The following is a 26,298-nucleotide window of genomic DNA, read 5'->3' as shown; positions in this document are numbered from 1 at the left end:
TCAATACAGAATCATGACACCCCTTTTGCACTGGATGCTCTGTGACTGAGTGGTTAAGGTCAAATGCCTTGGACCTCTTGGAATTTGAACTTTGCTTGTGTCCTCATGTGAGAAATATATCCAGCTGGCTGCAGCAGGTTGTTAGCTTTACCCAGGTGCATCTTGTGTCTAAAATAATGCCTGGAGGTGCACTTGATGTCCTCCACCAACTTTAAAATCATCATATGACCTAAACTGTGTCAGTGTGATTTAAAATATGACAAACAAACTCTTGTGCATCACAAAATGATGGCATTGCTAAGGCAAAATAATATATTTCTAAAAGTCGTTACCTCTTGATACTTTATCTAAAGCTTCTTGAACAATTCTTTCAGACTCGGCATCCAGTGCACTGAAACATGATGGACAACATATAATAAGCAGTCAAAAGATTTCTTATATCCATAAAATTTACTACTTAAAGGAAACTCTATCATAAAGAACTAAAGCTATATTATATAAGGAAATTGATACTCATGAACACCACTTTGATACAAGATAGGTATTCAAAGTAAACACTCTGAATGTCTTGAAGAGATAAACAATTAATGTTTTGCTTTACCAAATATTTCAAACAGTTTAGAAGATATGGAGGGGGCATCAAATAAATCTATTGATGTCTGACTCCAAGGTATGACCTTGACCTTGTGTTATTATGACAGCAGCAACATACTGTCATCTTTTTTACAAACCTGTGTCACTCTGCCAACAAAGGCAGTGACATAGTGTGACTGCATATGGCAGGTGGCTGCTTAAGTCAGATGAAAATTAAAACAACATGTTAATTCTAGAAGTGAGCTGTTTAACACAGGTGGGCACGGAGGAAAGTTTAACTATATGTCAGAGATGGTGGATACAATTGCCAACATAGTGTCTCCTGCCAATACATCAAAAACAGCATTCTTCATGTTTGAGGTTTAACTCCAAATCTCTCCAATCAAAATGTCGGACTGCCAAGAGGAGTAATAAATGCATACTCCATTCAGTATAAATTGGTTTTAAAATGGCGGACTGCCATGGAAAAACAGATCTAAGGAGCAATGAACATACCTTGTGGCTTCATCTAGTATAAGTATAGATGGGTTTTTAATAAGGGCTCTGGCTATAGCTATCCTTTGTTTCTGGCCCCCTGAGACTGTCACACCTCTCTCCCCTAACACTGTATTGTACCCCTTTGGGAATCCCTGAATAAAGTCATGAGCATTGGCTTGTGTAGCTGCTTCATGTACCTGAAATAATCATCAATTAAATACACACACCATAAAATCAGATAGATCTGCAACAGACTATCACTTATTTAGCACTCTGGTTAATTTCACATACCGGCAAAAATTTGGATTTCATTTACATTTCAGGTAAAATTTACACTTTTTAAGCACCACAAATCATTTTATGGTAAATGTTTCTGCAATGTCATTTAAAAATCTCTTGATGGACAACAGAGTTGCAGAGCAGACACAGAATACACCCCACACAACTTTGATCCACATATGTCACCTTGACCTTTTGAGCTGGAGACCTAAAATGCATTGTCAAATTATTGTAAACTTTTAGACCAAATCATTTCAAAACCCATTCTTGATGACTGATGTACTTACTGTAAATATGCCACATATTGGAGCATTAAGAAAAAAAGAAATGAAAAAAAAAATCAATCTAAAAAGGAATTTCAAAATACAAGTACCTCAACATCTGAAGCATCTGGTCTCCCATACCTGATGTTCTCTAACACAGATGTAGCAAATAATACTGGTTCCTGGAAATCATGTAGAATACATTGGTTAGTGTGAGGATCTGAGCTAGGTTGAATTGAGTTGGATTGTATGTGTGGGGGGTTAATTTTATTACATATAAATGCCATTAAACACAAAATGAGAAAAGCACATGATGTTGGCTTTTGGGAATACGTAAGGTAGAACTATCAATCAAACTGTTGTTTCCATGTGGTAATAATTATAGAAATGTACTTTTTATACTTGCTAACAAATTACTTGCTTACTGGAATGCACAAAATTCAGTATTATGATTAAACAAGGTTGAAATACGTTCACCAAAAGCTTTCCTCAAGATTTTAGCCTAGATGGTACATATTTTCGTACTATTTAAAATTTTGATTTTGCAACAATGTCACATGTACTCTTACTTTAAAAACAAGAAGCTGCGTTCAATACACACATCAAGCCCCTGGTGGCATCCTTGTCGATACAAAACAACCTAAGTCCAAAACGAGGTCAAGGTCAAACTCAGGTCAGGTGATGTTTGAAGATGAGGAATGGTCACAGGTTATATCTGCATTAGTATCAAGTCATTCTAGTAAGGGGTATTGATGCTAGAGGAAACGGTCCCATTTGGTTAACCAAGAGATGGCCCATACAAAGCAACCTAAGTCCAAAACGAGGTCAAGGTCAAACTGAGGTCAGGTGATGTTTTAAGATGAGGAATGGTCACAGGTTACATCTGCATTAGTATCAAGTAATTCTAGTAAGGGGTACTGATGCTAGACGAAACGGTCCCATTTGGTTAACCTCGTACGGACGGACGAATGGACGGACGGATGGACAGGGAAATCACTATATGCCTCCTGCATCAGTAGATGCCGGGGGCATAATAACTGGCAACTACTGTAAGACTAAAATAATCAAGTCCTCAAACAATACCTTTATCAATAACTAATATATTGTTCAGTAGAAAAATGCATTACTGTCTTGAAGAAGGTGTCTATTGAGAAGCCTAGAAATGCAAAAAGAAAGTCCTAGAATGTAATACATAACTGAACTAAATTCATTCAAAAGAAAGACATACCTGATTTATAAATCCTATAGCTCGACCCCGGAGCCAGCTAGGGTCAAGGTCACCTATATTTTGACCATCAATAGTAATTTTTCCAGAATTTATGTCGTAGAATCTTTCCAACAATGCAGCTATTGTAGATTTTCCTATAAAAGTAACATTTTCTATTATCTGTTTGCCACCAATGTTTAACAGAAAGTTTTACTGGCAAAAGCATCATCCATATATTTTCAAAATCGGGGTCCAAGGTAATAAAACTGAGTTCAGAGATCAGTCACCAAAAGCATGGAAGCTCCTGACCAAATTAACTGGTTCTGCAGAAGATACCCCGGTACTGTACATTTCTATTTGTTTAACATGACCTATATCTAAGTGCAAAAGAAGCGCAACACTTTGGAAAATGTTTATATCTCAATAATGAAATACTCAATTTATTCATATTTTGTAACCTCTTTACCATAACTACACTCCTTGAAAATTTCATCAAGTTCAAATCACAAATAGTACAGATTTCATCATGTCAAACATTAACAACCAAAGTTTCAAAATTCTCAAAATATTAGTTGATACTGTGTGTATCTGTTATGCCCTTGTACAAACAATATATCTTAAGGATATTTATCTATTCTTGCTTTAGTGCCTGATGTAACTAATGTGCATCATTTGCTGGATGACACATCCATACACTCAGTGCTGCAGTTCACCGAGGCATTCTCTAGTGGTGGCTAAATATAGCTTTTGCACAAGTGCATGGCAGGTACAAAAAAATTGTGACATTTTGTGTATTTTAAAACTGTGAGTAATGGTGTTTGACTTAATGAAACCCAAAATTTTCACATAACATATTTATCAAACAAATGTACTTCAACATAAGCCATTGGAATAAATGGAGCAGTTCAGTTTATACTAATTTGTTTTAGCTCAATTGTGATAAAGCTTCAATCTTATTGGAGCCACTCTTGAGTCCGCTTCCTGGAAAAACCTACGACCCCCGGATTGAGCGGCCTAAAACCTCATCCACTAATCCACCACTTCCCTTAGAGCAGCTTCTTGATGAGATATAAACTCTTTCCCAAGTGTTGCATTTCTTCTGCACTCTCTTGTATTTAACTTTGAAGGGAGAATAAATGGAGATGAGCCACTAACAATTTACTGTAAACTAAAATACTTGAGCAAGGCTAAAAAATTGCTATTTTTTTACAACAGGAATTGCTTGGTGTGGTTAAATATTCACAATATAAGGCAAATTTTTGACACATACTAGACTACTTACAACAAGGGCATTTGCAACAGTACCCATTTTAAGGTTAACATACAGTTTATAAATATAGTAAATATATATCCCACCAACAAAGTTAAGATTTTACAGTACACATGTATATAATTACAGTTTAAAACTCTGTATCTTGAATTCCACAGGATCAAGCATTAAGTTCGAGATAACCGAAATTGGACTTAAAATGATATTTTGTGAATGTGTTTTCGGGACGGGACTTAACAATATCTTCGATCTAGCCGGAATTTTGAGATAAGCGAGTTCGAGATATTGAGTTTCAACTGTAGTTTATACTACATTGTACCTACCTCCTCCAGATGCCCCTACCAGAGCCACTGTTTTACCATGTGGAATCTTCAAACTGAAATCTTTCAACACACTCTGAAACAACAGGAGAATTTGAAGTTAAAAATTCTTCTCAAATTCAAAAAGAAATTGCATGTACCAATTACAGTAAAAAAAAGCTGAAAGATGGTACAGTTTAATTAAAGGTCACACAGTGACTCTCCAGCTTTTAGTGTGGTTGAAGACCCCAGATGCCCCTCCGGGCTTTATTTCATATATTAAGTATTATTACAATATCAGTTCTACCAATTACACAAAGGACAGCTGGCTAATGCATATTTTCAACAGATTCATACACTTTCCCTTGTTTTTTCTCTCTTCAAATGATAAGTGTCACAAATCAGTTCAACAAATGAAAAAGTGAAACTTTGAGGAAAACTGTTACTTTATATGTCATGTTAGCGATCATATGCCTTCATCAGTATTTTAACTGATGTTACGTTCTGACAAATTTTCGATCACCATATTTTCTATGTTAAATATACTTGTAACTATGCATACCTGTTCTGGGCGGGTGGGGTAACTGAAGTTTACATCACAGAATTCTATATCCCCCTGCAGGGTGTGGTATGGTATTGTCTTTCCACCCTTCAATGGTATGCTAAATTCATGATTTATGTACTGAAAAAGATAAAATATAAAATAACATTCATTTCAGAATATAAGAGGAAATCAGTTATATATGCTGATATGAAGAATAACAGAAATACACTAGTTTGAAATTCAGTTATCATTTGTGCGATATGGTTAAACATTACTTCAGTTGTGAAGTGTTCAGTCAACCTTAGCAGTTTCGCTCTGCAAGTAAACAAAAACTTCCACACTTGCATCTGAGGTTGAGGTCATATGATTCCATATGTACTGTAAAAGCACATATTTTCGCTGGGTCAAAATTTCGCAAATTTGAAATTTTGAGTATGTTTGCGAGGTTTAATGTTCGCGTAATTGTTAAAATGGTATCCTACTTTAAGCTGAATTATATTAAGATTTATTAAGTGGTTCATAAGAAGCTGTGTATAGTCTTACTTCTATTTTTGGCAGCCCCAAAAGGTGTCAAACTGGACCATTTAAACAAAACAGAGAGAGGACCATATAAGGAAGCTAAAAACCAAGTTTGAAGAAGATCCACAGATTGGTTTATTTTGTTTTGAAGTTTTTTCACCTGTTTTTAGCTCTCAAGGTGCATAAATGTGGAACATTGAATAAATCAAAGAGCGGAGCATACAATACTGCTACTGAACAAGTCTAATGAAGATGCATCGATTGGTTCTTGTGAAGAAGAAATTTTAAGGTTTTTTCATGAAAAGAGGTCTTCTTAAGGTTTCTCTATTTCTATCTCTGGTGACCCCTACAAGGCAAACTTGTATGATTGCCAGGATGCTACAGAACAAGTTTGGTGTAATTCTGACCACTAGTTTCAGAGGGGATCTTTAGGTAAAATTGTTGATGAAGGGAATCAGGAGATGGACACATATCACAGGATGTTGGATGCTGGACCATTCACTTACGCTAATAGCTTGTCCTGTACAAAGTTCAGGTAAAATCACAGTCCATTTATGCTTAAAAATCAAAATGCAATTCTAAAAGCATGAAACTAAAAATCTAACTGAACAATAAAGCCAATGGTCATTGACCAGAAAAAGAAAACTGTATTAAAGAACACACAACTGAAATAAACATACCTCAAATACACGGGAACCAGCACTCATACCCCGAACCACTTGACCAAACAGTACAGACATCTGTGCCAGTGATCTAAAAATCAAATGTACCCTAATTTTAGAAAACAAAACTGCCTTCTTTAGTAAACCAATCTGAAACTTCATACAATACTTAGAGATGTTATAAGTGATTTCATCTTGAAGAAAATACATCTGCATCGAGGTCAATATATTTTATGTTGACCTGTCTTAAAGTAATGTTGACCAAGTATGTAAGTCTACAACTGTAATATTACATACCCATTAAATAATATGAAAAATGGACTAAAATAGTAAATTTTTCAAAAACCACATTATTTTTATATTGAAACTAAATTGAATGATCTGCATATCACCCAAACACCCCATCATCTATAAATTGCATGAAAAAATATGGACCAGTACATTTTACACACTTAGCAGGGTAAATATTAATGCAGGATCTATCTTTTGTAACTGTCTGATGGACAGACAGAAGGATGAACAAACAGCAAAAAATGAATTAATGAGCCAGTTCTCCATGTTGCCATCTACCTATATACAAAGTTTAAAAAAAAAAAATCTCTTGTACCTTTTAAGTTACTGCAATTGCAGAATCCATTTTTTGATATATTCTGGACTGTTTGTTGACCTTGCAACAAAATAAAAGAGCATGCATACTCTCTATATTGCTATTCATCCATGTATTAAGGTTCATGAAAAAATATCTTGCACTTTAAGTTATTGCAAGACCCCTCTTTGCCACTTTTTTGTCATATTTTAGATTATTTGTTGCCACAGCTACCATATTAGTTGCCATAGATTGTGCATATTCTCAATATTACTACACATCAATGTACTGACAAACACCCTGCCTGACCGCTCAACCCACTTACCCACCCTCTTACTAAAACAAGGAAGCAAAACAAAAAATGTCTCCTCTAAACTTTGGGCTTCATAACAGAAACATATGAAGTAGTGTCATATCCAAGACAGATTGTTAAAGGCATACGCTAGAGTCTCTGTGTGTGAGATGGGCGGAAATTTTCCAGATAACAGAAACTCTTCAAACTTTGGATATTGAAGGACAATCATCTAAGAAACAAAGATATGCAATAAAAGTTACAGGGGACCATTACTATAAAAGAGTTTATCTGCCCTTGAAAACAACATTTCCCCAAAAAATGCCATTTTCAAGGGCAGATAACTCTTTTTCAATAATGTAGCATGTGAAATAGTGAAATATATCTTAGTTAGACAGTATGTAAATATTATAACCTTTCAACAGTCTGTGTGGCCACCAAGAATGACATGAGATCTCCAGCAGTAATGTCACCACGAGACATGAACTGACCACCAATGAAAAGTGTTCCCAAAACAATACCTGTAAAATTGAAATTAACATGCTTAAAATGAATTGTGAACTTTTTTCGAATCAGTTTCTAAGATTGCAATGTGATAAAAGTTTCAACTAGTAAAGGTAGCACTGAAACCCTTATATTACTCATATTTGGTGTTTTATTGCAAACTGCATAATTTGTATATTTCTTCAATGAATTTTTTTTTTTTTTTTTTTTTTTGATTTTCATATAACCAACTTTTAGCATACAGAATTATTTACAAACAAGAGGGCCATGATGGCCCTATATCGCTCACCTGTGTTTAATTGCTTTCTTGAAAAAAATTCTTTGCTAAAGCTAAACAAACAAGTGAATAAAGTATTGCCATGCAATACAAAGTCCCCTACTGGATGGCACCAAATTTTCTCTACTGCAGTATAACATAATGAACTGATATTTGTCAATGATGTATAAACAATATTGTACTATATATACAATATAATATAACAAAGCACTTTGATTAAAATTTGCATATATAAAAACGTACAGTTGTTTTCATTTGGAATTTTTTTGGCCGATTATACAAAAAGTTATCATAAAAGTTATTTATAGTAACAACAAAGTGCAATTAATCCTAAAAAAAAAAAAAAAAAAAAAAATCTATAAAATGTAAGTCCACAAGAATGTCTTTACCAGGTAGAGATAGATCAAAATACACCTAAATATTGGATGTAACATGCATGTTGTACAACAGAAAAGTGGTCTCGATTTTTTCCCTACGGCCAGTAATAAAAAAGTTACAATGTAATCTATTTATAGTAACAACAAAGGGACGTAATTCTAAAAAAGTGTGCCTCATGGTAGTGAACATTTGTGCCAAGTTACATCAAAATCTCTCCATGCATGAAGAAGAAATGCTCAGGACAAAGTCATTCTTGAATTTGACCTTTGACCTCTAAGTATGACCTTGACCTTAGACCTAGCGACCTGGTTCTGGCGCAAGATAATTTGTCTTATGGCGGTGAACATTTGTGCCAAGTTACATTAAAATCCCTCCATGCATAAAGAAGAAATGCTCCAGACAAAGTCCTTCTTGAATTAGACCTTTGACCTCTAAGTATGACCTTGACCTTTGAGCAAGGGCTCCGGGATTTGCGCATGACACGTTGTCTCATCATGGAGAACACCTGTGCCAAGTAATATTGAAATCCCTTAATGAATGACAGAGTTATGGACCGGACATGAAACAGACCCTGTTCATGCCATGTTAACATTTGACTACTAAGTGTGACCTTGACCTATGAGCTAGGGGTCTGAAAATTGTGCATGACAAATCGTCTTATTATGACATACAATTTTGTCAACTGATATTAAAATCCCTTCATGGATGAGAAAGTTATGTACCGTACAGGAAAAAAGCCCTGTCGACCTTTGACCTCCAATTGTGACCTTGACCTTTGAGTTAGGGGTGCAGGTTTTGCGCATGACACGTCGTCACATAATGGGGAACATTTGTGTCAAGTAATATTAAAATCCCTTCATGGATGAAAGAGTTATGGACCAGACACGAAACAGACCCTGTTCATGCCATGTTAACATTTGACTACTAAGTGTGACCTTGACCTTTGAGCTAGGGGTCTGAAAGTTGTGCACGACACATCGTCTTATTATGAGGTACAATTGTGCCAAGTGATATTAAAATCCCTTCATGGATGGGAGAGTTATGGACCAGACAGGAAAAAAGCCCTGTTGACCTTTGACCTCCAATTGTGACCTTGACCTTTAAGCTAGGGGTCCGGGTTTTGCACATGACACGTCGTCTCATCATGGGGAACATTTGTGCCAAGTAATAATAAAATCCCTTCATGGATAAAAGAGTTATGGACCGGACACGAAATTGCGGACGGACAGAATGACGGAATGACGGAAAAGCGCATTCCTATATTCCCTGAAACTGGTTTTCAACCAGTAGGGGACTAATAACCCCATGGGGTGGGGTCAATTTGACCCCGGATGTCATGATTTGAATAAATTTTGTAGAAGTCTACTAGGCAATGCTACATGTCAAATATCTAAGATCTAAGCCTTCTGGTTTATTTTTAGAAATTTTTTGAAGATTTTCCTATGTAAAATCAAGTGACCCCTGGGTTGGGGTCAATTTTAACCCGGAGGTCATGATTTGAACAAATTTTGTAGAGGTCCACTAGGCAATGCTACATATGATATATCTAAGCTCTAGGCCTTCTGGTTTATTTTGAAGATTTTTCTATGTACAATCAAGTAACCCCATGGGGCAGGGTCAATTTGACCCCAGGGGTCATGATTTGAACAAATTTTGTAGAAGTCTACTAGGCAATGCTACATGTCAAATATCTAAGATCTAGGCCTTCTGGTTTATTTTTAGAAAATGTTTGAAGATTTTCCTATGTAAAATCAAGTGACCCCTGGGGTGGGGTCAATTTTGACCCTGGGGGTCATGATTTGAAAAAATTTTGTAGAGGTCCACAAGGCAATGCTACATGTCAAATATCTAAGCTCTAGGCCTTCTGGTTTATTTTTAGAAAAATTTTTGAAGATTTTCCTATGTAAAATCAAGTGACCCCTGGGGCGAGGTCAATTTTGAACCCGGGGTCATGATTTGAACAATTTTAGTAGAGGTCCATTAGGCAATGCTACATGTCAAATATCTAAGCTCAAGGGCTTCTGGTTTTTGAGAAGAAGATTTTTTAAGATTTTCGTATGTACAAGAGGGCCATGATGGCCCTATATCGCTCACCTGTTATCAGTGCACTTGAGGACAAGAAGGTCCTCAGTAAAATATCAAAGTCCAAAGGACAGGAACAACAAAGGGAAGATATTTAACCAAAAAGAAAAAAAAATCTTACAAGGTATAGATATGTCAAAATACACCTAAAAATTGGAGGTACCATCCATGTTGTACCTCGGTTTTTCCCTACGGCCAATAATAAAAAAGTTACTAAAAATAAGCTATTTATAGTAACGTAAAAGGGAAGTAATTAAAAAAATAAATATTGTAAGTGAACAAAAGAAGGATCTGCCAAATAAATCTGTTGAAATAAATGAAATTTCAGATCAGTATCTTCATTAGTTATGGAGATATACCCATTTTAATTTGAAATAAAGGGAGGTAATTTGACATAAAACCAGTCCATAGTTATCTACCCTGATTGTCTCTGTCCAACTAATAACAATAATGAAATTTCAAATAAGTCCTATAAGTACTTACTGATATAAATCCATTTTGATTACAATCAGGGGAGGTAATCAGATATAAAATAACTCTGGAACCTACGATTGGATCCGATTTGTCATGGAATCCAAGATTTATTGTTGTTGAAGATGTTTTGGAAGTTTGTATCAAATAAAACCATAAATGAAGTCTCTATATGGCTGCAAAAGCCAAAATAGCAAATTTCGGACCTTTAAGGGGCCATAACTCTGGAACCCATGATGGAATCTGGCCAGTTGAAGAAAGGAAGCAAGATCCTGTGGTGATACAAGTTGTGTGCAAGTTTGGTTAAATTCAAATCATAAACAAGTCAAATGGTTTATCGTGGCCAGAAATTTGTACAAACCGGACAGAAGTTGCGAAATTGTCATTTGTGCAGGAAAGAAGCGTTTACCATAATGTCCAGTACTGGACAGGTATAGTGACCATGCACGGACACAGCCAATTTTCTCAGAGGGGGTCTGATCCCCTGCCCCCCCCCCCCCCCCCCCCCCCCCCGCCAGAAATTTTGAAATTTAGCACTTCATTTTTTGTTAAATTTGGGAAAAATAATAAAATCAAGCTTTCTTGAAGGTAAAATTCTTAGTTTCTTTTAGATAAATATTAAATAATATGAATTATGTCGGGGTCGTATGTAGCAGCAGCCGCATATACTTTACATGCAGTCCTAATGTTGCCTTTTTCGAAAAACATTTTCTTTCCTTCTTGTCTTCTTTCCTTTTTTAAAGATGTACCAGAGGGGGTCCGGACCTCTAGTCCCCCACCCCACCTCTGGATCCGCGCATGGTGACATATCACGCTTTCTGTTTATGCAGGTAAACTTGTGTTTGGTTAAATTTCAACAGAGCACAATTGTCTGAACAGTGTACAAACTCATTACTGTTTTTTCAGGCAAGGGTGGAAAAAAAGTGGTAGAAAATGAAAGCAGTAACATTTTTATAAAAAAAAAAATAAACAATGAGACAAACATTTCCAACATCTTTGGACGGTTCAAAAATCCCATGTTAAACATACGATTAAGCCCGAAATGCGTGAAAATGTTCCGAATGTAAATCGGGTGAAGTAAGCGCTCTATGTATGCGTCTAGATTGATTAAACTGGGCGAGTCTACTTACTTATTACTTGAGGATGAAAAAAACGTGTTTTTTAAATGTTGCTCTTAAACAAGGGTGGCGGTTGAACTACTAAAAGTACAAATACAGTTAATTCACAACAAATCGGTATGTTTTATAATCAGTAGAAGCTAGTCGTATTTATGCTTATGAGACCCGTTTCACCCACAAGTAAAGAATTCACAGGTCCATCATGAAATATTTTCCCCAGCACGTATATACTTGTCCTATTCAAAATGATCGCGGCCTCATCGGCCGTGATCAATGAAGCTGCTATTGTGCAGACAAGGTCAAAATAGCTAATTTTGGCCCTTTCAGGAGCCATAACTCTGGAACCCATTGTGGGATCTGGCCGGATCATGAAAGGAACCGAGATCTTATGGTGACACTTGTTTTGTGCAAGTTTGATTAAATTTAAATCATAAATGAAGCTGCTATTGTGCAGACAAGGTCAAAATAGCTAATTTTGGCCCTTTCAGGGGCCATAACTCTGGAACCCATAATGGAACCTCGCCAGTGCAAGAAAGGAACCAAGATTTTATGGTGATACAAGTTGTGTGCAAGTTTGGTTAAATTCAAATCATAAATGAAGCTGCTATTGTGCAGACAAGGTCAAAATAGCTAATTCTGGCCCTTTAAGGGGCCATAACTCTGGAACCCATGATGGAATCTGGCCAGTTCAAGAAAGGAACCAAGATCTCGTGGTGATACAAGTTGTGTGCCAGTTTGGTAAAAATCAGATCATAAATAAAGCTGCTATTGTGCAGACAAGGTCAAACTAGCTAATTTTGGCCCTTTCAGGGGCCTTAACTCTGGAACCCATAATGGGATCTGGCCAGTTCAAGAAAGGAACCGTAACCTTATGGTGATACAAGTTGTGTGCAAGTTTGGTTAAAATAAAATCATAAATGAAACCACTATCGTACAGACAAGGAATTGTTGACGCACACATGGACGGACGCACGGACTGACGACGGACGACAGATGAAGGGTGATCACAAAAGCTCACCTTGTCACTATGTGACAGGTGAGCTAAAAATCAAGTGACCCCTGGGGCAGGGTCAATTCTGACCCTGGGGTCATGATTTGAACAAATTTGGTAGAGGTCCACTAGGCAATGCTTCACACCAAATATCTAAGCTCTAGGGCTTCTGATTTTTGAGAAGAAGATTTTTAAAGTTTTTCCTTTTGGTTGCCATGGCAACCAGAATTCTGTATGGAATTCAATTCTTTGAACAATTTTTAAAGAAGACCATCCAAGGAACAACCCTGTGAAGTTTCATCAAAATTGGCCTGTTGGTTTAGGAGGAGATGTTGTTTAAAGGAAAGTGTGGATGGACGCCGGACGGACGGACGCCGGACAGTGAGCGATCACTTTGTGCTCAGGTGAGCTAAAAAAACCCCCAAAAACAGCTGGAAAAAGAACATTTGAATTTTTGACCACTAAGCTTTCAAAGAAGAGGACAATATTAGAACTTTCTTCTATATAAAGCTTTGACCAAAACTATTAAAAGAAAAGGGGCACAGTTTTGGAAAAATTGTAAATCACGGTTATAACCTACCAAGTAAGATCATCTCATGATGCCAAAGATCTATGTAGAATTTGAAGACATTGGAACAAGCAATTTCTGAGAAACATACTTACATGTAAAATGTTCACAAAATTTCTATGCTAGAACAGGGCCTAAATTTTACATGCAAGAAGTGAGTCTTAGTCGCTCCCCTGAGAACAACTTGGACCTCTTGACAGTGCTTCTGACCAAGTTTGGTGAACATCCATTAAGCAATTCCTTAAAACATAATAAGTATTTATTTTTTGATGTGATGGTGCAAAAATGTGTAACCAGCAGAGAAAATTTAAGTGAAGACTAACCAAGGGTGCTATAGCTCAAGTTTGGTCGATCAAGCTCATGGAAAAAAAGTTGTTTAAAGACTTTTCTAATTCAGCTTTTGCAGCCCGATCCTTCAGTCAAGCAGACACATTGATATGAAATTGAGAAAAATCCATCCGAGGATACTACAGACCAAATTTAGCAAAGATTTTTCAAGTTCTTCATCAGTAGGGGAAACTTCCCATTTGTAAAGTAATCTATGGGTTTTCCCCTACTTCCAGAAAGGGAAACTTGACACTGAATATTGTAACTTGCTTCCTGTTCCAAAAGTTTCCCCTACTCTTCATGACAAGGATTTGTTTAAATGTGTTTCTTTTTACAGGTCTGATGGCCCCTAGCAGGCCTAACCATGTGAATAAATGAGCCGTGCCATGAGAAAACCAACATAGTGGGTTTGCGACCAGCATTGATCCAGACCAGCCTGCACGTCCACACAGTCTGGTCAGGATCCATGCTGTTCACTAACAGTTTCTCCAATTCAAATAGGCTTTTAAAGTGAACAGCATGGATCCTGAACAGACTGCGCAGATGCGCAGGCTGGTCTGGATCCATGCTGGTCGCAAACCCACTATGTTGGTTTTCTCATGGCACGGCTCAAATAGACAGTGTTTCATGCAAGGATGGTGTGGAGCAAGTATGGTGAAGATTATTATCATAAGTAGATGTATAAAGTGTTTTTTCTATTTTCAGTTTTGGTCGCTCCTATAAGTGGTTAAGCAAAAACCCTTGATGGAATTTTAGGGAGGTCCATGCTAGGAAACAACAGAAAGTGTTTGGTGAAGGTCCAACAAGCTGTTCATGAGAAGAAGTTGTTTTAAAGTTTTTTTACCTATTTTTAGCTCTGCAGGCTCCTAAATGGGGCCAAGTAGAATAATTAGAACTAGAGCTATCACTAAAGGTGATGAATGTACCCCCCGCACCCACTGACACAGTATATTGCAATTTGACGCACAAGAAATTAACTCGTAACAAGCTGATAACAAAATAAAATACCAGTAAGTATTTGTAGTGCAGATAATACAGTTTTGCTTGTATCAAAATGTCACAATAGAATCACTGCATCGCGATATTCTGGCAAAACAATGTCATTTTCCACAAAATTCACTCACAAATAAAAACCTCACCTGTTTTTCTGTGAAATGTTTACCACATGATTTTAAGCAGTGCCGATTTGGGAATACATATGTTGGTTCCCCCTCCGAGATAAAAGCTATTTATTTTGCATGGTTACAGACACAAAACATCAATATCATATTTTAACACAACAATGTTTTGTGGAGTTTCTGCAGAAATTTAATTTATTATTTCAGTATTATTAAACCACTACGCATCAGATCAGGGACAGATTAATGATTTTATTTCAGAAGAATAAATATACAAACACATTTAGTTTGCAGTAAACATTGTCGTAAATCCACATGTTAACTTCCGGTCGGGCATGCGCACATGCAAATATTAAGGTATACTACCTCCTTAAGTTACTGAGTGGAAACCCTTTCAGTCTCATTCATTGTAACCTTGACCTTTCATGTACTGTCAGCCCCAACAAAAAAGTGGTCATCTACTGACCACAGGCAATCATCCTAAGAAGTTCGACTATTTTGAGACCATGCATTCTCTAGTTATTGATGGGAAACTAAATGGTCTACAAACAGACAGTTAGATCGACCAACTATTCTACAGGCAATAAGCATATGCAAGATAACAAAGCAAGTAGGGCATACCCAATAATAATAATATGCTAAAACAAGAGTGCCAGAATGTCACAATATACGCCCGTCATAGCAAATTTCTTTACACTAGCACCTATATTTGCAAATGGAATTTTTATTCTGTGGTTGTGAAGTAATTATTGTAATTCTTTTGTTTTTCTAAATCCACCAAAAAACTCCTTACCAGGTAGAGATACCTTAAAATACACCTAAAATTTGAAAGTAACATCTATGTTGTACCACAGAAAAGTGGTCTTGGTTTTTTGCCTACGGTCAATTATAAACAAGAGTGCAAGAATGTCACAATATACGCCCGTCACAGCAAATTTCTTTACTCTAGCACCTGTATTTGCAAATGGAATTTTAACTTTGTGGTTGTTTAGTAATAACTAAGTGTTTTGTTTTTCTAAGTCCACAAAAAAACTCCTTACCAGGTAGAGATACCTTAAAATACACCTAAAATTGGAAAGTAACATCTATGTTGTACCACAGATAAGTGGTCTTGGTTTTTCCCTACGGTCAATTATAAAAAAGTAACAATATAAGTTATTTATAGTAACAACTAAGGGAAGTAAGTCCTCACAAAAATCTTTACCAGGTAGAGACTGGTCAAAATAAACCTCAAAAATTGGATGATTGCATATTGTACTACAGAAAAGTGGTCTCGATTTTTCCCTATGACTAGTAATGAAAAAGTTACAATATAAGCTATTTATAGTAACAACAAAGGGAAGTAATTCGAAAGAAGAGAACTGCGCATGACACTTCGTCTTATGATGGTGTATAATTGTGTCAAGTTACATCAAAATCCCTCCATGCATGAAGAAGAAATGCTTCGGACAAAGTCATTCTTGTATCTGACCTTTGGCCTCTAAGTGTGACCTTGACCTTAGACCTAGGGACCTGGTTCTTGCGCATGACACTACGTCTCGTGGTGGTGAACATTTGTGCCAAGTTATATCAAAATCCCTCTATGCATGAAGAAGACATGCTCCGGACAAGGTTTTCATTCTTGTATCCTTTGACCTCTAAGTGTGACCTTGACCTTAGACCTAGAGACCTGGTTCTTGTGCATGACACTCCGCCTCATGGTGGTGAACATTTGTGCCAAGTTATATCAAAATCCCTCAATGCATGAAGAAGAAATGCTCCGGACAAAGTTTTCATTCTTGTATCCTTTGACCTCTAAGTGTGACCTTGACCTTAGACCTACGGACCTGGTTCTTGTGCATGACACTCCTTCTCATGATGATGAACAATTGTGCCAACTTTCATCAAAATCCCTCTATGCATGAAGAAGATATGCTCCGGACAAAGTCATTCTTGAATTTGACCTTTGACCTCTAAGTGTGACCTTGACCTTAGACCTAGGGACCTGGTTCTTGCGCATGACACTCCGTCTCATGATGGTGAACAACTGTGCCAAGTTTCATCAAAATCCCTTCATGCATGTAGAAGATATGCTCCGGACAAGGTCTGTGGACGCCGCCCGCCCGCCAGGGGCGTTCCCATAATACGTCCCGTTTTTCAAACGGGCGTATAAAAAGTTACAATATAAGTTATTTATAGTAACAACAAAGGGAAGTAATTCTAAAGAAGGGACTTGCACATGACACTCCGTCTCATGATGGTGTACAATTGTGCCAAGTTACATTAAAATCCCTCCATGCATGAAGAAGAAATGCTCCAGACAAAGTCATTCATGCATCTGACCTTTGGCCTCTAAGTGTGACCTTGACCTTATACCTAGGGACCTGCTTCTTGTGCATGACACTCCATCTCATTGTGGTGAACATTTGTGCCAAGTTATATTAAAATCCCTCCATGCATGAAGAAGATATGCTGCGGACAAAGTCATTCTTGAATTTGATCTTTGACCTCTTAGTGTGACCTTGACCTTAGACCTAGGGACCTGGTTCTTGCACAAGACACTCGATCTCATGATGGTGAACAATTGTGTCAAATTTCATCAAAATCCCTCCATGCATGACGAAGATACGCTCCGGACAAAGTCATTCTTGAATTTGACCATTGACCTTTAAGTGTGACCTTGACCTTAGACCTAGGGACCTGGTTTTTGCGCAAGACACTCCGTCTCATGATGGTGAACAATTGTGCCAAGTTTCATCAAAATCCATCCATGCATATAGAAGATATGCTCCGGACAGTCTGTGGACGCCGCCCGTCCGCCGGCCCAACTGCCCCCAGGGGCGTTCCCATAATACGTCCCGTTTTTCAAACAGACGTATAAAAATGAAAAGAAATGATGAACACACATGATCTTAACCAATCATTTATTGATAATTGTTCAAATTATCCTTGACTGCAAACATTTTATCTCTACAATATTATATACAAAAAAATAGATACAAAAGGGGGAGATACACAAAAAACTCTTCATTTATAACTGTTTTAATTTTTTTTCACATTGCATTTCTGCTTAATGCTATCTATCATTTACCAAATATTATTAAATTCCTTCCAATAATTTCAAAATAACTGTCATCTTCTCACAATTTTTTTCCCACATATAGCTTTGTTTTTTATCTTCAGGTGACTATGGCAGCTCAGTTTAAAATATACACTAGATTGCTAACTTGTAACAATTAGGATAATAATATTTATTCAATTTAATTTTTTAGTTAAATTAGTTATCATTCATTGTCAATGTAGTAAGTGATGGGTGAAGGGACTGAACATTTTTATTCATATAACTAAATCAGATGATAATATCTGGTACAACTATACAAGAAATTAAAATTTATCTAAAAGTAAACAGTTAATATTTTGTCTAAACAGGCTATCCTAATATCCTGATCTGTCTGAAAGATAGTAGGTAAATCAATATAAGGTTATGCAGGTATTGTATTAAGGTATGTGGTTATACTTGTATTTAGCTGGTATAACTTAACATTATATTGATTTTTCCTGTCATTGAAGAAGGAAGTTACACTTTATAAAGTGATAAAATGGCGACTAAAGAAAAGACAGACGCGTCAGATGAAATAATAACACTCACATGTTGTGTATGCACGAAGAAAAACATAAGAAGAGATGCTGAAAAGTATTGTGTAGAATGTCAGGATTATTATTGCATACCATCCACAGACTCGCACAAAATGTTTCCTGCTATGAGTGGTCACCAGATCCTGGATAGAGCTGACTTCAGCTCTCATGGCTTACAGGTAGCTGAGCTGCCAAGTTATCCTACAGAGAGATGTTCTACACACAAGGCAAAATTACTGGACATGTTCTGTGCCAACCATAATGAAGTTGTATGTGCTAGCTAGCTATACATCATAGGTAATGTTGCTATACATCATAGGTAATGTAGCTATACATCATAGGTAATGTAGCTATACATCACAGGTAATGTTGCTATACATCACAGGTAATGTTGATCAGTTCATTGTTAAGTTCATTTTTCCATGAAATTACAGTTCATTTTTCCGTGAATTTACAGTTCAACTGTTGGCAAATATGCAAAACTTGAATTCCACAACTTCATGATATGTGTCATTTTCAGGTTATTACATGACTATAACTGATTCATCTGGTTTACTGAAAGTGTTTTATTACATGACATCAGAAAATAAGTTTTCAAAGATTTTTATTTTTTACTTCGCTCAGCAGAGCTGAATTAATATAGACGAGTCATATAGCACAAACTATACACCAGTGATTTATATTTTGTATCCTGTTAACTTTATTGCAACAAACAAACATCCAAACATTTTTTTCTTGAACTTTCTAGCCATGATTAAAACTAAACTTTATTCTAGATTCAGTTGTACATTATTTCTAATATGAGCACAAAATGCACTGAACTATTTTCCCTTCTTAACATAAAAACAAACTGTTATGAAGTTGTGCTTGATCTTCATTTGTGAAATGGGTAAATTTTCAATGAACCATCCAAAAGACAAAAAGAGCAAATTTATATGTTTGTTTTCCGTGTAAACCTATAAATAGTATCATGTTTATTAACTTTGTTTAATTTTTTGTTGTCATTCTAACAAGAACTACTATAGATTTAAAATGTTCAAGGAAAAGATACATTTTTACTTTTCAGAGCTTGCCAAGAGATACGATCAATTCCAGAGGACATTGACAATTTGTACAGGGAATCAAGTTTAAGGGAAACTAAAACAAAAGTAAATGTCATGAAAAAAAAACATGGAGGATATAAAGAAGTCAAAAGAGCAACTATTAAGAGAGCTGAAGAAACACAAGAACGAGGCAACTGATTCAATTAGAAAATTCAGAAAGGAAATGGAAGCTTTGCTTGAGAAACTTGAAGAGGATTCCATAAAGGAGGTTGAAGCAGAGTATGAAAAGATTGAAAGTGTATTACACAAACAAATCAAGGAAGCAGAGGCATTCAATGTTGACCTTGTACAATACTACAAGAAACTGGAGAGGTCTGCTGGAAATAAAGCACAGGAGTTTGTCTGTGTTAAACAGACTGAGAAAACTACCAGTAAAGCTGAAAATGCTGAACAAGTTCTGAGAAAAGAACCAGATGTGCAAATAGGATTTCAACCTGATGTAACAATCAAAAACTTCCTTAAACAATTAAAGACACTCGGCAAGATCTCTATTACAAGAACAACAGTGTACACAAAGAGAGCAGAGAATGAAATTAATGTGAAATTGACAACAGGCGAAACATTTCTGCATTGCTGTATTTTTAGTTCCTGTTTCATTTCAGATGGCAGCCTACTACTGACAGACTTCAACAACAGAAAGCTTAAACATCTGAATATTTCCACAGCTACAGTAAAGGATCATCTAGATCTTAATGCTGAACCATTTGCTGTCTGTCAGATCAGGGATGATGAAGCTGCAGTCAGCCTTGTTAACAAGACCATCCAGTTTGTATCACTGGGTAATAAGATAACTACTACAAAACAACTGAAACTTAATCATTACTGTTATGGTCTGGCTAACAAGAATGAGAGACTGTTTATAACTGACTATGGTTCCACAGTTTATATTCATGATATGACTGGTACCATGCTCCACAAAATCACAGCAGACAGATCAGGCAATGCAATTTTTAGTGACAGCAGACATATCAGTCTCAGCACTAACAGAGACAGGGTGTATATAGCTGATGCGAACAAAGGTTTGATCACACTAGACACTCAGGGAAATTATGTATCAACATTTAATGATCCTGATGTATTTAACCCTTGCGCAGTATGCACCGATGGAAGAGGAAACATATTTGTCAGTTCACATGGATCCTCAAACATTGTGCAGATAAGTGAGGAATCTAACAGGAAGTTAGGTGTACTCAGAGGTAGGATGAGACTTCTCTCTGTTTCATTTGACCCACAGCAGAACAAACTTGCTCTCTAACAGTGATGGTGATACTGTAAAAATCTTCCAACTAGAATAAATCATATCCTTTACAACTCGTTATTCTGAACAATGAAGTGTTCTGCAGGTTAAATATGTTCCATTTTATATCTAACTTACATCAAACTGTCTTACAACATCTATACATTAGTATCTTACATGAAGGCATAACAGTGTGCTATATACCTTATCTGTACTATAGTTAGTTCAATAAATAAAACACAAATCTAATTTGTCTTTTATCATGCTTCTCCTGTTTTTTTATTTCCCTAATCTTTACAGTTTATTTTCTGTATGTGGTTGATTTCTTTTTCTTTTTTTTTAAATGGAAAATTAAAGACCCAAGTAAGTTTACATCAAACACTTTCATTTAATAGGGAAGAGAGGATACAGTGGTTTAGTAATATGTTTGTCTATGAAATTCCAAACTCCTGCAACTAGAATACCTAACTCGGATAAAAGTCCCATGTAGGGGTGCTTTATATCTTGTACATTTAAGTACCAGGAGAGCTTATGGAGTTGTAGCATCTTCTGTATCTTGCACTATCTTCCAACTAAAATCAGTAAAGTCTTTGGGAAAATAGGATCATTGACAATTCAATTAGATTTTATATTAATAAAACATTTTATCAACAAGAGCTGTTCCTGTCATGATAATCTGCCTTGTTTTCAGTCCTGATATCATTATGACTTTGACCTTTTTCCTCCTGACCCCAAACATATTATTTTTGTTTGTTTGTATTGGGTTTAACACTGTTTTTCAACAGTATTTCAATCATGTAACGGCGGGCAGTTAACCTAACCAGTGTTCCCGGAGCCTGTACCAGTACAAACCTGTTCTCCGCAAGTAACTGCCAACTTCCCCACATGAATCAGAGGTGGAGAACTAATGATATCAGACACAATGTAGTTCATCAAATAGTCAAGGAGAACATATGCCCCGCCCGAGGATCGAAATCGCGACCCCGAGATCTGTAGACCAACGCTCTTACCTATTGAGCTTAGCGGGTGGGCTCCCAAACATATTAGGAGCAATGTACTAACCACAGGCAGTCATCTTATAAAAGTTCTGGAATGTATGATGTACTGACCACCAGAACATTAAGCTTATCTACTGAACACAGATAATCACCCAATGAACTATAAAGGCACAAGGCAAAGCAGTTTTCCAAGTAACAGAGGGGATACCACTTTCTGTCTCAACACTGCGACTTTGACATTTCACCTGACAAAACAACACGGGTCATCTACTGACCACAGGCAAACATCCAATCAACTTTGATGACTGTAGGCCAAAGTGTTCTTTAGTTATTGAGTGGATACCCTTTTCAGTCTCAAAGTCACAGTGACCTTGACTTTTCACCTAATGACCTCCCACAAAAAGTGGTAATTTACTGACCACAGGCAATCATCCTAAGAAATCTGACCTCTGTGAGACGATGTATTCTCTAGTTATTGATGGGAAACTAAATGGTCTACAAACTGTCTATCAGATCGACTATGTAAGTTTTTGACTTGACAAACTTAAACTGTGGACTCTAGACTGTTAACAAGATTTTCCTTTGATCTAAGCCTACTTGATCCCACATGATCCAGTTTCAAACTTGACCTAGAGATCATCAAGACAATTATTTTGACTAAGTTTCATATAGACTGGGTCACAACTACGGCCTCTAGAGTGTTAACAAGGCAAATGTTGAAGGACGCTACTCGAAGAAAGCCGCTAGACAATGACCTGTCACAATAGCTCACCTTGAGCACTTTTTGCTCAGCTCTTCAGGTCTCAGAGAAGAAGATTTTTAAAATTTACAATATAGTCATATACAGGGAAAATAAGCCCCGGCCCCTAGCGGCCATGTTTTTTGTACCAAATAGAATGGCTTAATTAATTTTGGTAGAAAGTCACCTAGAGATCATTTCTACAAAATATTTTTGAAATCAGCTAATAGTTTCTGTGAAGATGATTTTTAAAGATTTTCCTTTCGATGATGGCAACCACATTTCTGGATGCATTTTAATTCTTTGAGCAATTTTGAAAGGGCCACCCAAGGATCATTTCTGTGAAGTTTGGTGTAAATCTGCCCAATAGTTTTGAAGAAGAAGATCTTTTTAGGTTACATTCTACCAATTCAATTCCTTATTTATTTCATATTAATAATAAAACATTCAGACCTCATTTTCAGCACTTTAGAGCATTTCAATGATATGAAAACCATATATGGTCATTTAGTATAACATGTCTTCTTATCAAAAATAGAAAAATATTGACATGTTATGTTGTATATAAGAAAAATAATCTGTTCTGAGAAACATCACCCTCCCCCATGAAAACAGCCGTTTAGCAGTTACGCGTAGGTAGACATTTTTCGCAAAGAATAAAACTTATTCCAAGAAATTTACAATGAAAATGGTCTAGATCTATTCTCAATACTATAAGCAATAAACATAAGCCAAAAATTTAACTGTCACCTCCTCATGTCACTCATTATACCAGATTTCATCCATAGCATGGAACTACATTTTGGACTACTTCACATGTAACACTGAGTAGTCACTTCCGGTTTGGTGTAATCCGTCCTTTATAAATTGTTGACAGACGGACAACGGATCAGTGACGTCGGCAATCAAGCAAAAAGGCTCAAGGTGAGCTAAAAACGGGGCCAACTAGAGTTACAGTTCCTTGACAATGCACTCCAGTTCACTGACCTCTATGAATATGTAAAGTATGAAGTAAACAACTTACATAGTATTCAAGTTATGCCCAAATAATGGGATGTTTTTTGTCACTGCACTTCTTCTCAATGAGCTCTATCAATGTATAAAGTTACAACCTAGTATTTTCAATACTTTTTGAGTTATCCTCCAGACTAAAGGTGTGATGGATGGACAGATGGATGGAAAAGGTGGCGACTAGATGCTCTCCCTTTCGGGAACCATAAACAAGAGCTCGACTATTTTGATGTTGGACAGTGAAACTGGGCACATCTGAGAAAGCTGGAGTGTTTAATGACTACAATGTGGATGAAGATATTGGACAATAGCTCGAGTCTGTGTCAAAAATATAAAGTAATCAGAGATACAAAGCATCAAAATTAAACTAAAATTCTAAGCATAAAGGGGGCATAATTCATGAAATATTGGTGCAAGAGTTATGGCCCTTGTGTCAAATGATGTGGGTGATGATGTGTAACAACTTCTTTAATAAAGTTTAAATCAAATCCATTTGGTAATAACTGAGATAGTGACAGTGCACCAAAACTTTAACCTCAAATTCTTAGTAAAAAAGGGGGGATAACTCACAAATCACTAATGCAAGAGTTATGGTCCTTGTGTCACCTGAGGTAAGCAATGATGTTGAACAACTTTTTTCAGTTCGAATCAAACCCTCTTTGTAACAAGAGCTTGTAGAACACAAAATGCCTCCCTTGATGCATTCAATAACTGCACAAGGAACAGAAATTATTTTGTCACTGTGCACTGAACATTTGACGTATTAACCTCAAATCAATAATTATGGGTCATTTACCAGTCATAAATGTTAGTGACCTCTGTATCAAATGTGATTTTAAACCAAAGCATCCTCAAGTTATTTGGCAAAAAAGTTCTACTGTTCTGCATCAGTGTGACCTTGACCATTGACCTACTGACCTCAAAATAAATAGGGGTCATCTGCTGGTTATGATCAACCTCTCTATTAAGTTTCGTGATCCTAGGCCAAAGCATTCTCAAGCTGTCCGGAAATGGTTTAACTGTTCAGGGTCACTGTGACCTTGACCTTTGACCTACTGGACCCAAAATCAATAGGGGTCATCTGCTGGTCATAATCAACTTCCCTATTAAGTTTCCTGATCCTAGGCCCGAGCATTCTCAAGTTATCGTCCGGAAACTGATTAACTGTTCTGGGTCATTGTGACCTTGACCTTTGATGTACTGGACCCAAAATCAATAGGGGTCATCTGCTGGTCATAATCAACTTCCCTATTAAGTTTTTGTGATCCTCGGCCCCAGCGCTCTCAAGTAATCGTCTGGCAACTGTTTAACTGTTTGTGGTCACCGTGGCCTTGAACTTTGACCTACTGACCTCAAAATCAATAGAGGTGATCTGCTGGTCATGACCAACCTCCCTATTAAGTTTCATAATCCTAGGCCCAAGCATTCTCAAGTTATACTCCAGAAACTGTTTAACTGTTCTACGTCATTGTGACCTTGACATTTGACTTACTAATCTAAAAATCAATTGGGGTCATCTGCTGGTCATTACCGACCTCCCTATCATCTTTCATGATTCTAGGCCCAATAAGCGGTCCTTAGATATCTGGAAATCGTTTAACTGTTCCAGGTCACTGTCACCTTGACCTTTGACCTATTAACCTCAAAATCAATAGGGGTCATCTGCTGGTCATGACCAACCATCCTATCAATTTTCTTGATCCTAGACCCAAGCATTCTTGAGTTATCATCTGGAAACCACTTGGTCTACATACCAACTGTCTCCACAGACAGACCATCTGACATTTGCAAAACAATATACACATCCACTCTTTCTTTGAAGGTGGGGGCATAAAAATACATTCGTATCCGTAGTTATACATATCGACTGTCCCCGCTAACTCTGCGTGATACATGTTGTATACAAATTAGTTTACCTACCTTTTTATGCCTTTTTTTATTAACACGTTTAAAATCAAAATATGAAAATTCAAGGAGTTTTCCCGCAATTCCAGTACCTTTTTGGCATTTATTCAAGGATAACCTAGAATAAAGTACTTTTCAAGGATCAAACAGTTTTCAAGGACTTTTAAAGACCTGTGTAAACCCTGTACTAAGTAAAAAGAGGAATAATTCATAAAATATCGGTGCAAGAGTAATGGCCCTTGCACAATATGATGTGGGTGATAATGAGGAATAACTATTTTAAGTTTGAATGAAACAAATCCATTTAGATATTACAGAGACAAAGAGAAAGTGCATCAAAATTTTAACCAAGGTGCGGAAACGGAAGGGCGCCAACACCGCATCATGAAGGACAGCTCTCCATATTTACCAGTAGTATAGTCAAGCTAAAAATTGTAGGGTAATATTCCCAATACTTTAGTTGCTGATTACAGTCAGACCTGCCATGTCACCTTGAAAGGGACCAGTATTAAAAAGGTCACATAAGACAGGGAGTCTCTAAATACAGGGTCATTGACTTATTACTTTGGAGCTCAGCTGACAAAACTTAACTAACTAGAGCTTTCACTAAAGGTGATGAATGTACCCCCCGCATGCACTGACACAGTACATTGCAATTTGACACACACAGGATTGCATAATTATGTGGACTGTATGTATACAGACTGTATGTATACAGTACAGTAACAAAAAACAAAGTCCCATAACTATGCAAAATATTTATCTAAAAGAACGTAACATGCACCATGCACAACTAGGAGTGGTACTGATCACTTGTGTGAAGTTTCGTTAAATTGTGTGCAAGGGTTCTGAAGATTAGGCGCG

General features: G+C 36.7%; 2 protein-coding genes across 2 annotated transcripts in view; one reads left to right on the top strand and one right to left on the bottom strand.

Moving 5' to 3' along the window:
- LOC123535630 (mitochondrial potassium channel ATP-binding subunit-like) overlaps window positions 1-26,298 on the bottom strand; it is a 51,605-nt gene that overhangs the window by 5,820 nt on the left and 19,487 nt on the right. Inside the window, exons 9-16 of the mRNA XM_045318355.2 lie at window positions 7,408-7,513; window positions 6,133-6,205; window positions 4,952-5,071; window positions 4,414-4,486; window positions 2,842-2,975; window positions 1,724-1,795; window positions 1,090-1,268; window positions 333-391 (exon numbers count right to left, since the gene is read on the bottom strand). Of these exons, the coding sequence (XP_045174290.2) occupies window positions 333-391; window positions 1,090-1,268; window positions 1,724-1,795; window positions 2,842-2,975; window positions 4,414-4,486; window positions 4,952-5,071; window positions 6,133-6,205; window positions 7,408-7,513 (816 nt within the window). The remainder of the gene's footprint in view (window positions 1-332; window positions 392-1,089; window positions 1,269-1,723; window positions 1,796-2,841; window positions 2,976-4,413; window positions 4,487-4,951; window positions 5,072-6,132; window positions 6,206-7,407; window positions 7,514-26,298) is intronic.
- LOC123551886 (uncharacterized) lies at window positions 18,362-21,030 on the top strand. Its single transcript, XM_053528808.1, has 2 exons — window positions 18,362-18,738; window positions 19,508-21,030. The coding sequence occupies exon 2, from the start codon at window positions 19,612-19,614 to the stop codon at window positions 20,797-20,799; it is 1,188 nt and encodes a 395-aa protein (XP_053384783.1). The 5' UTR covers window positions 18,362-18,738; window positions 19,508-19,611; the 3' UTR covers window positions 20,800-21,030.

The sequence above is a fragment of the Mercenaria mercenaria genome, chromosome 17, assembly GCF_021730395.1.
Source record: "Mercenaria mercenaria strain notata chromosome 17, MADL_Memer_1, whole genome shotgun sequence".
In the NCBI taxonomy this organism is placed as follows: Eukaryota; Metazoa; Mollusca; class Bivalvia; order Venerida; family Veneridae; genus Mercenaria; species Mercenaria mercenaria.
The sequence above is the reverse complement of the archived record's forward strand: the minus strand, read 5'-3'. Positions and strand labels throughout refer to the sequence as shown.

Excerpts from the sequence above, each read along its gene's own strand:
- LOC123551886 (XM_053528808.1), top strand. The coding sequence starts at position 19,612 with ATGGAGGATATAAAGAAGTCAAAAGAGCAACTATTAAGAGAGCTGAAG.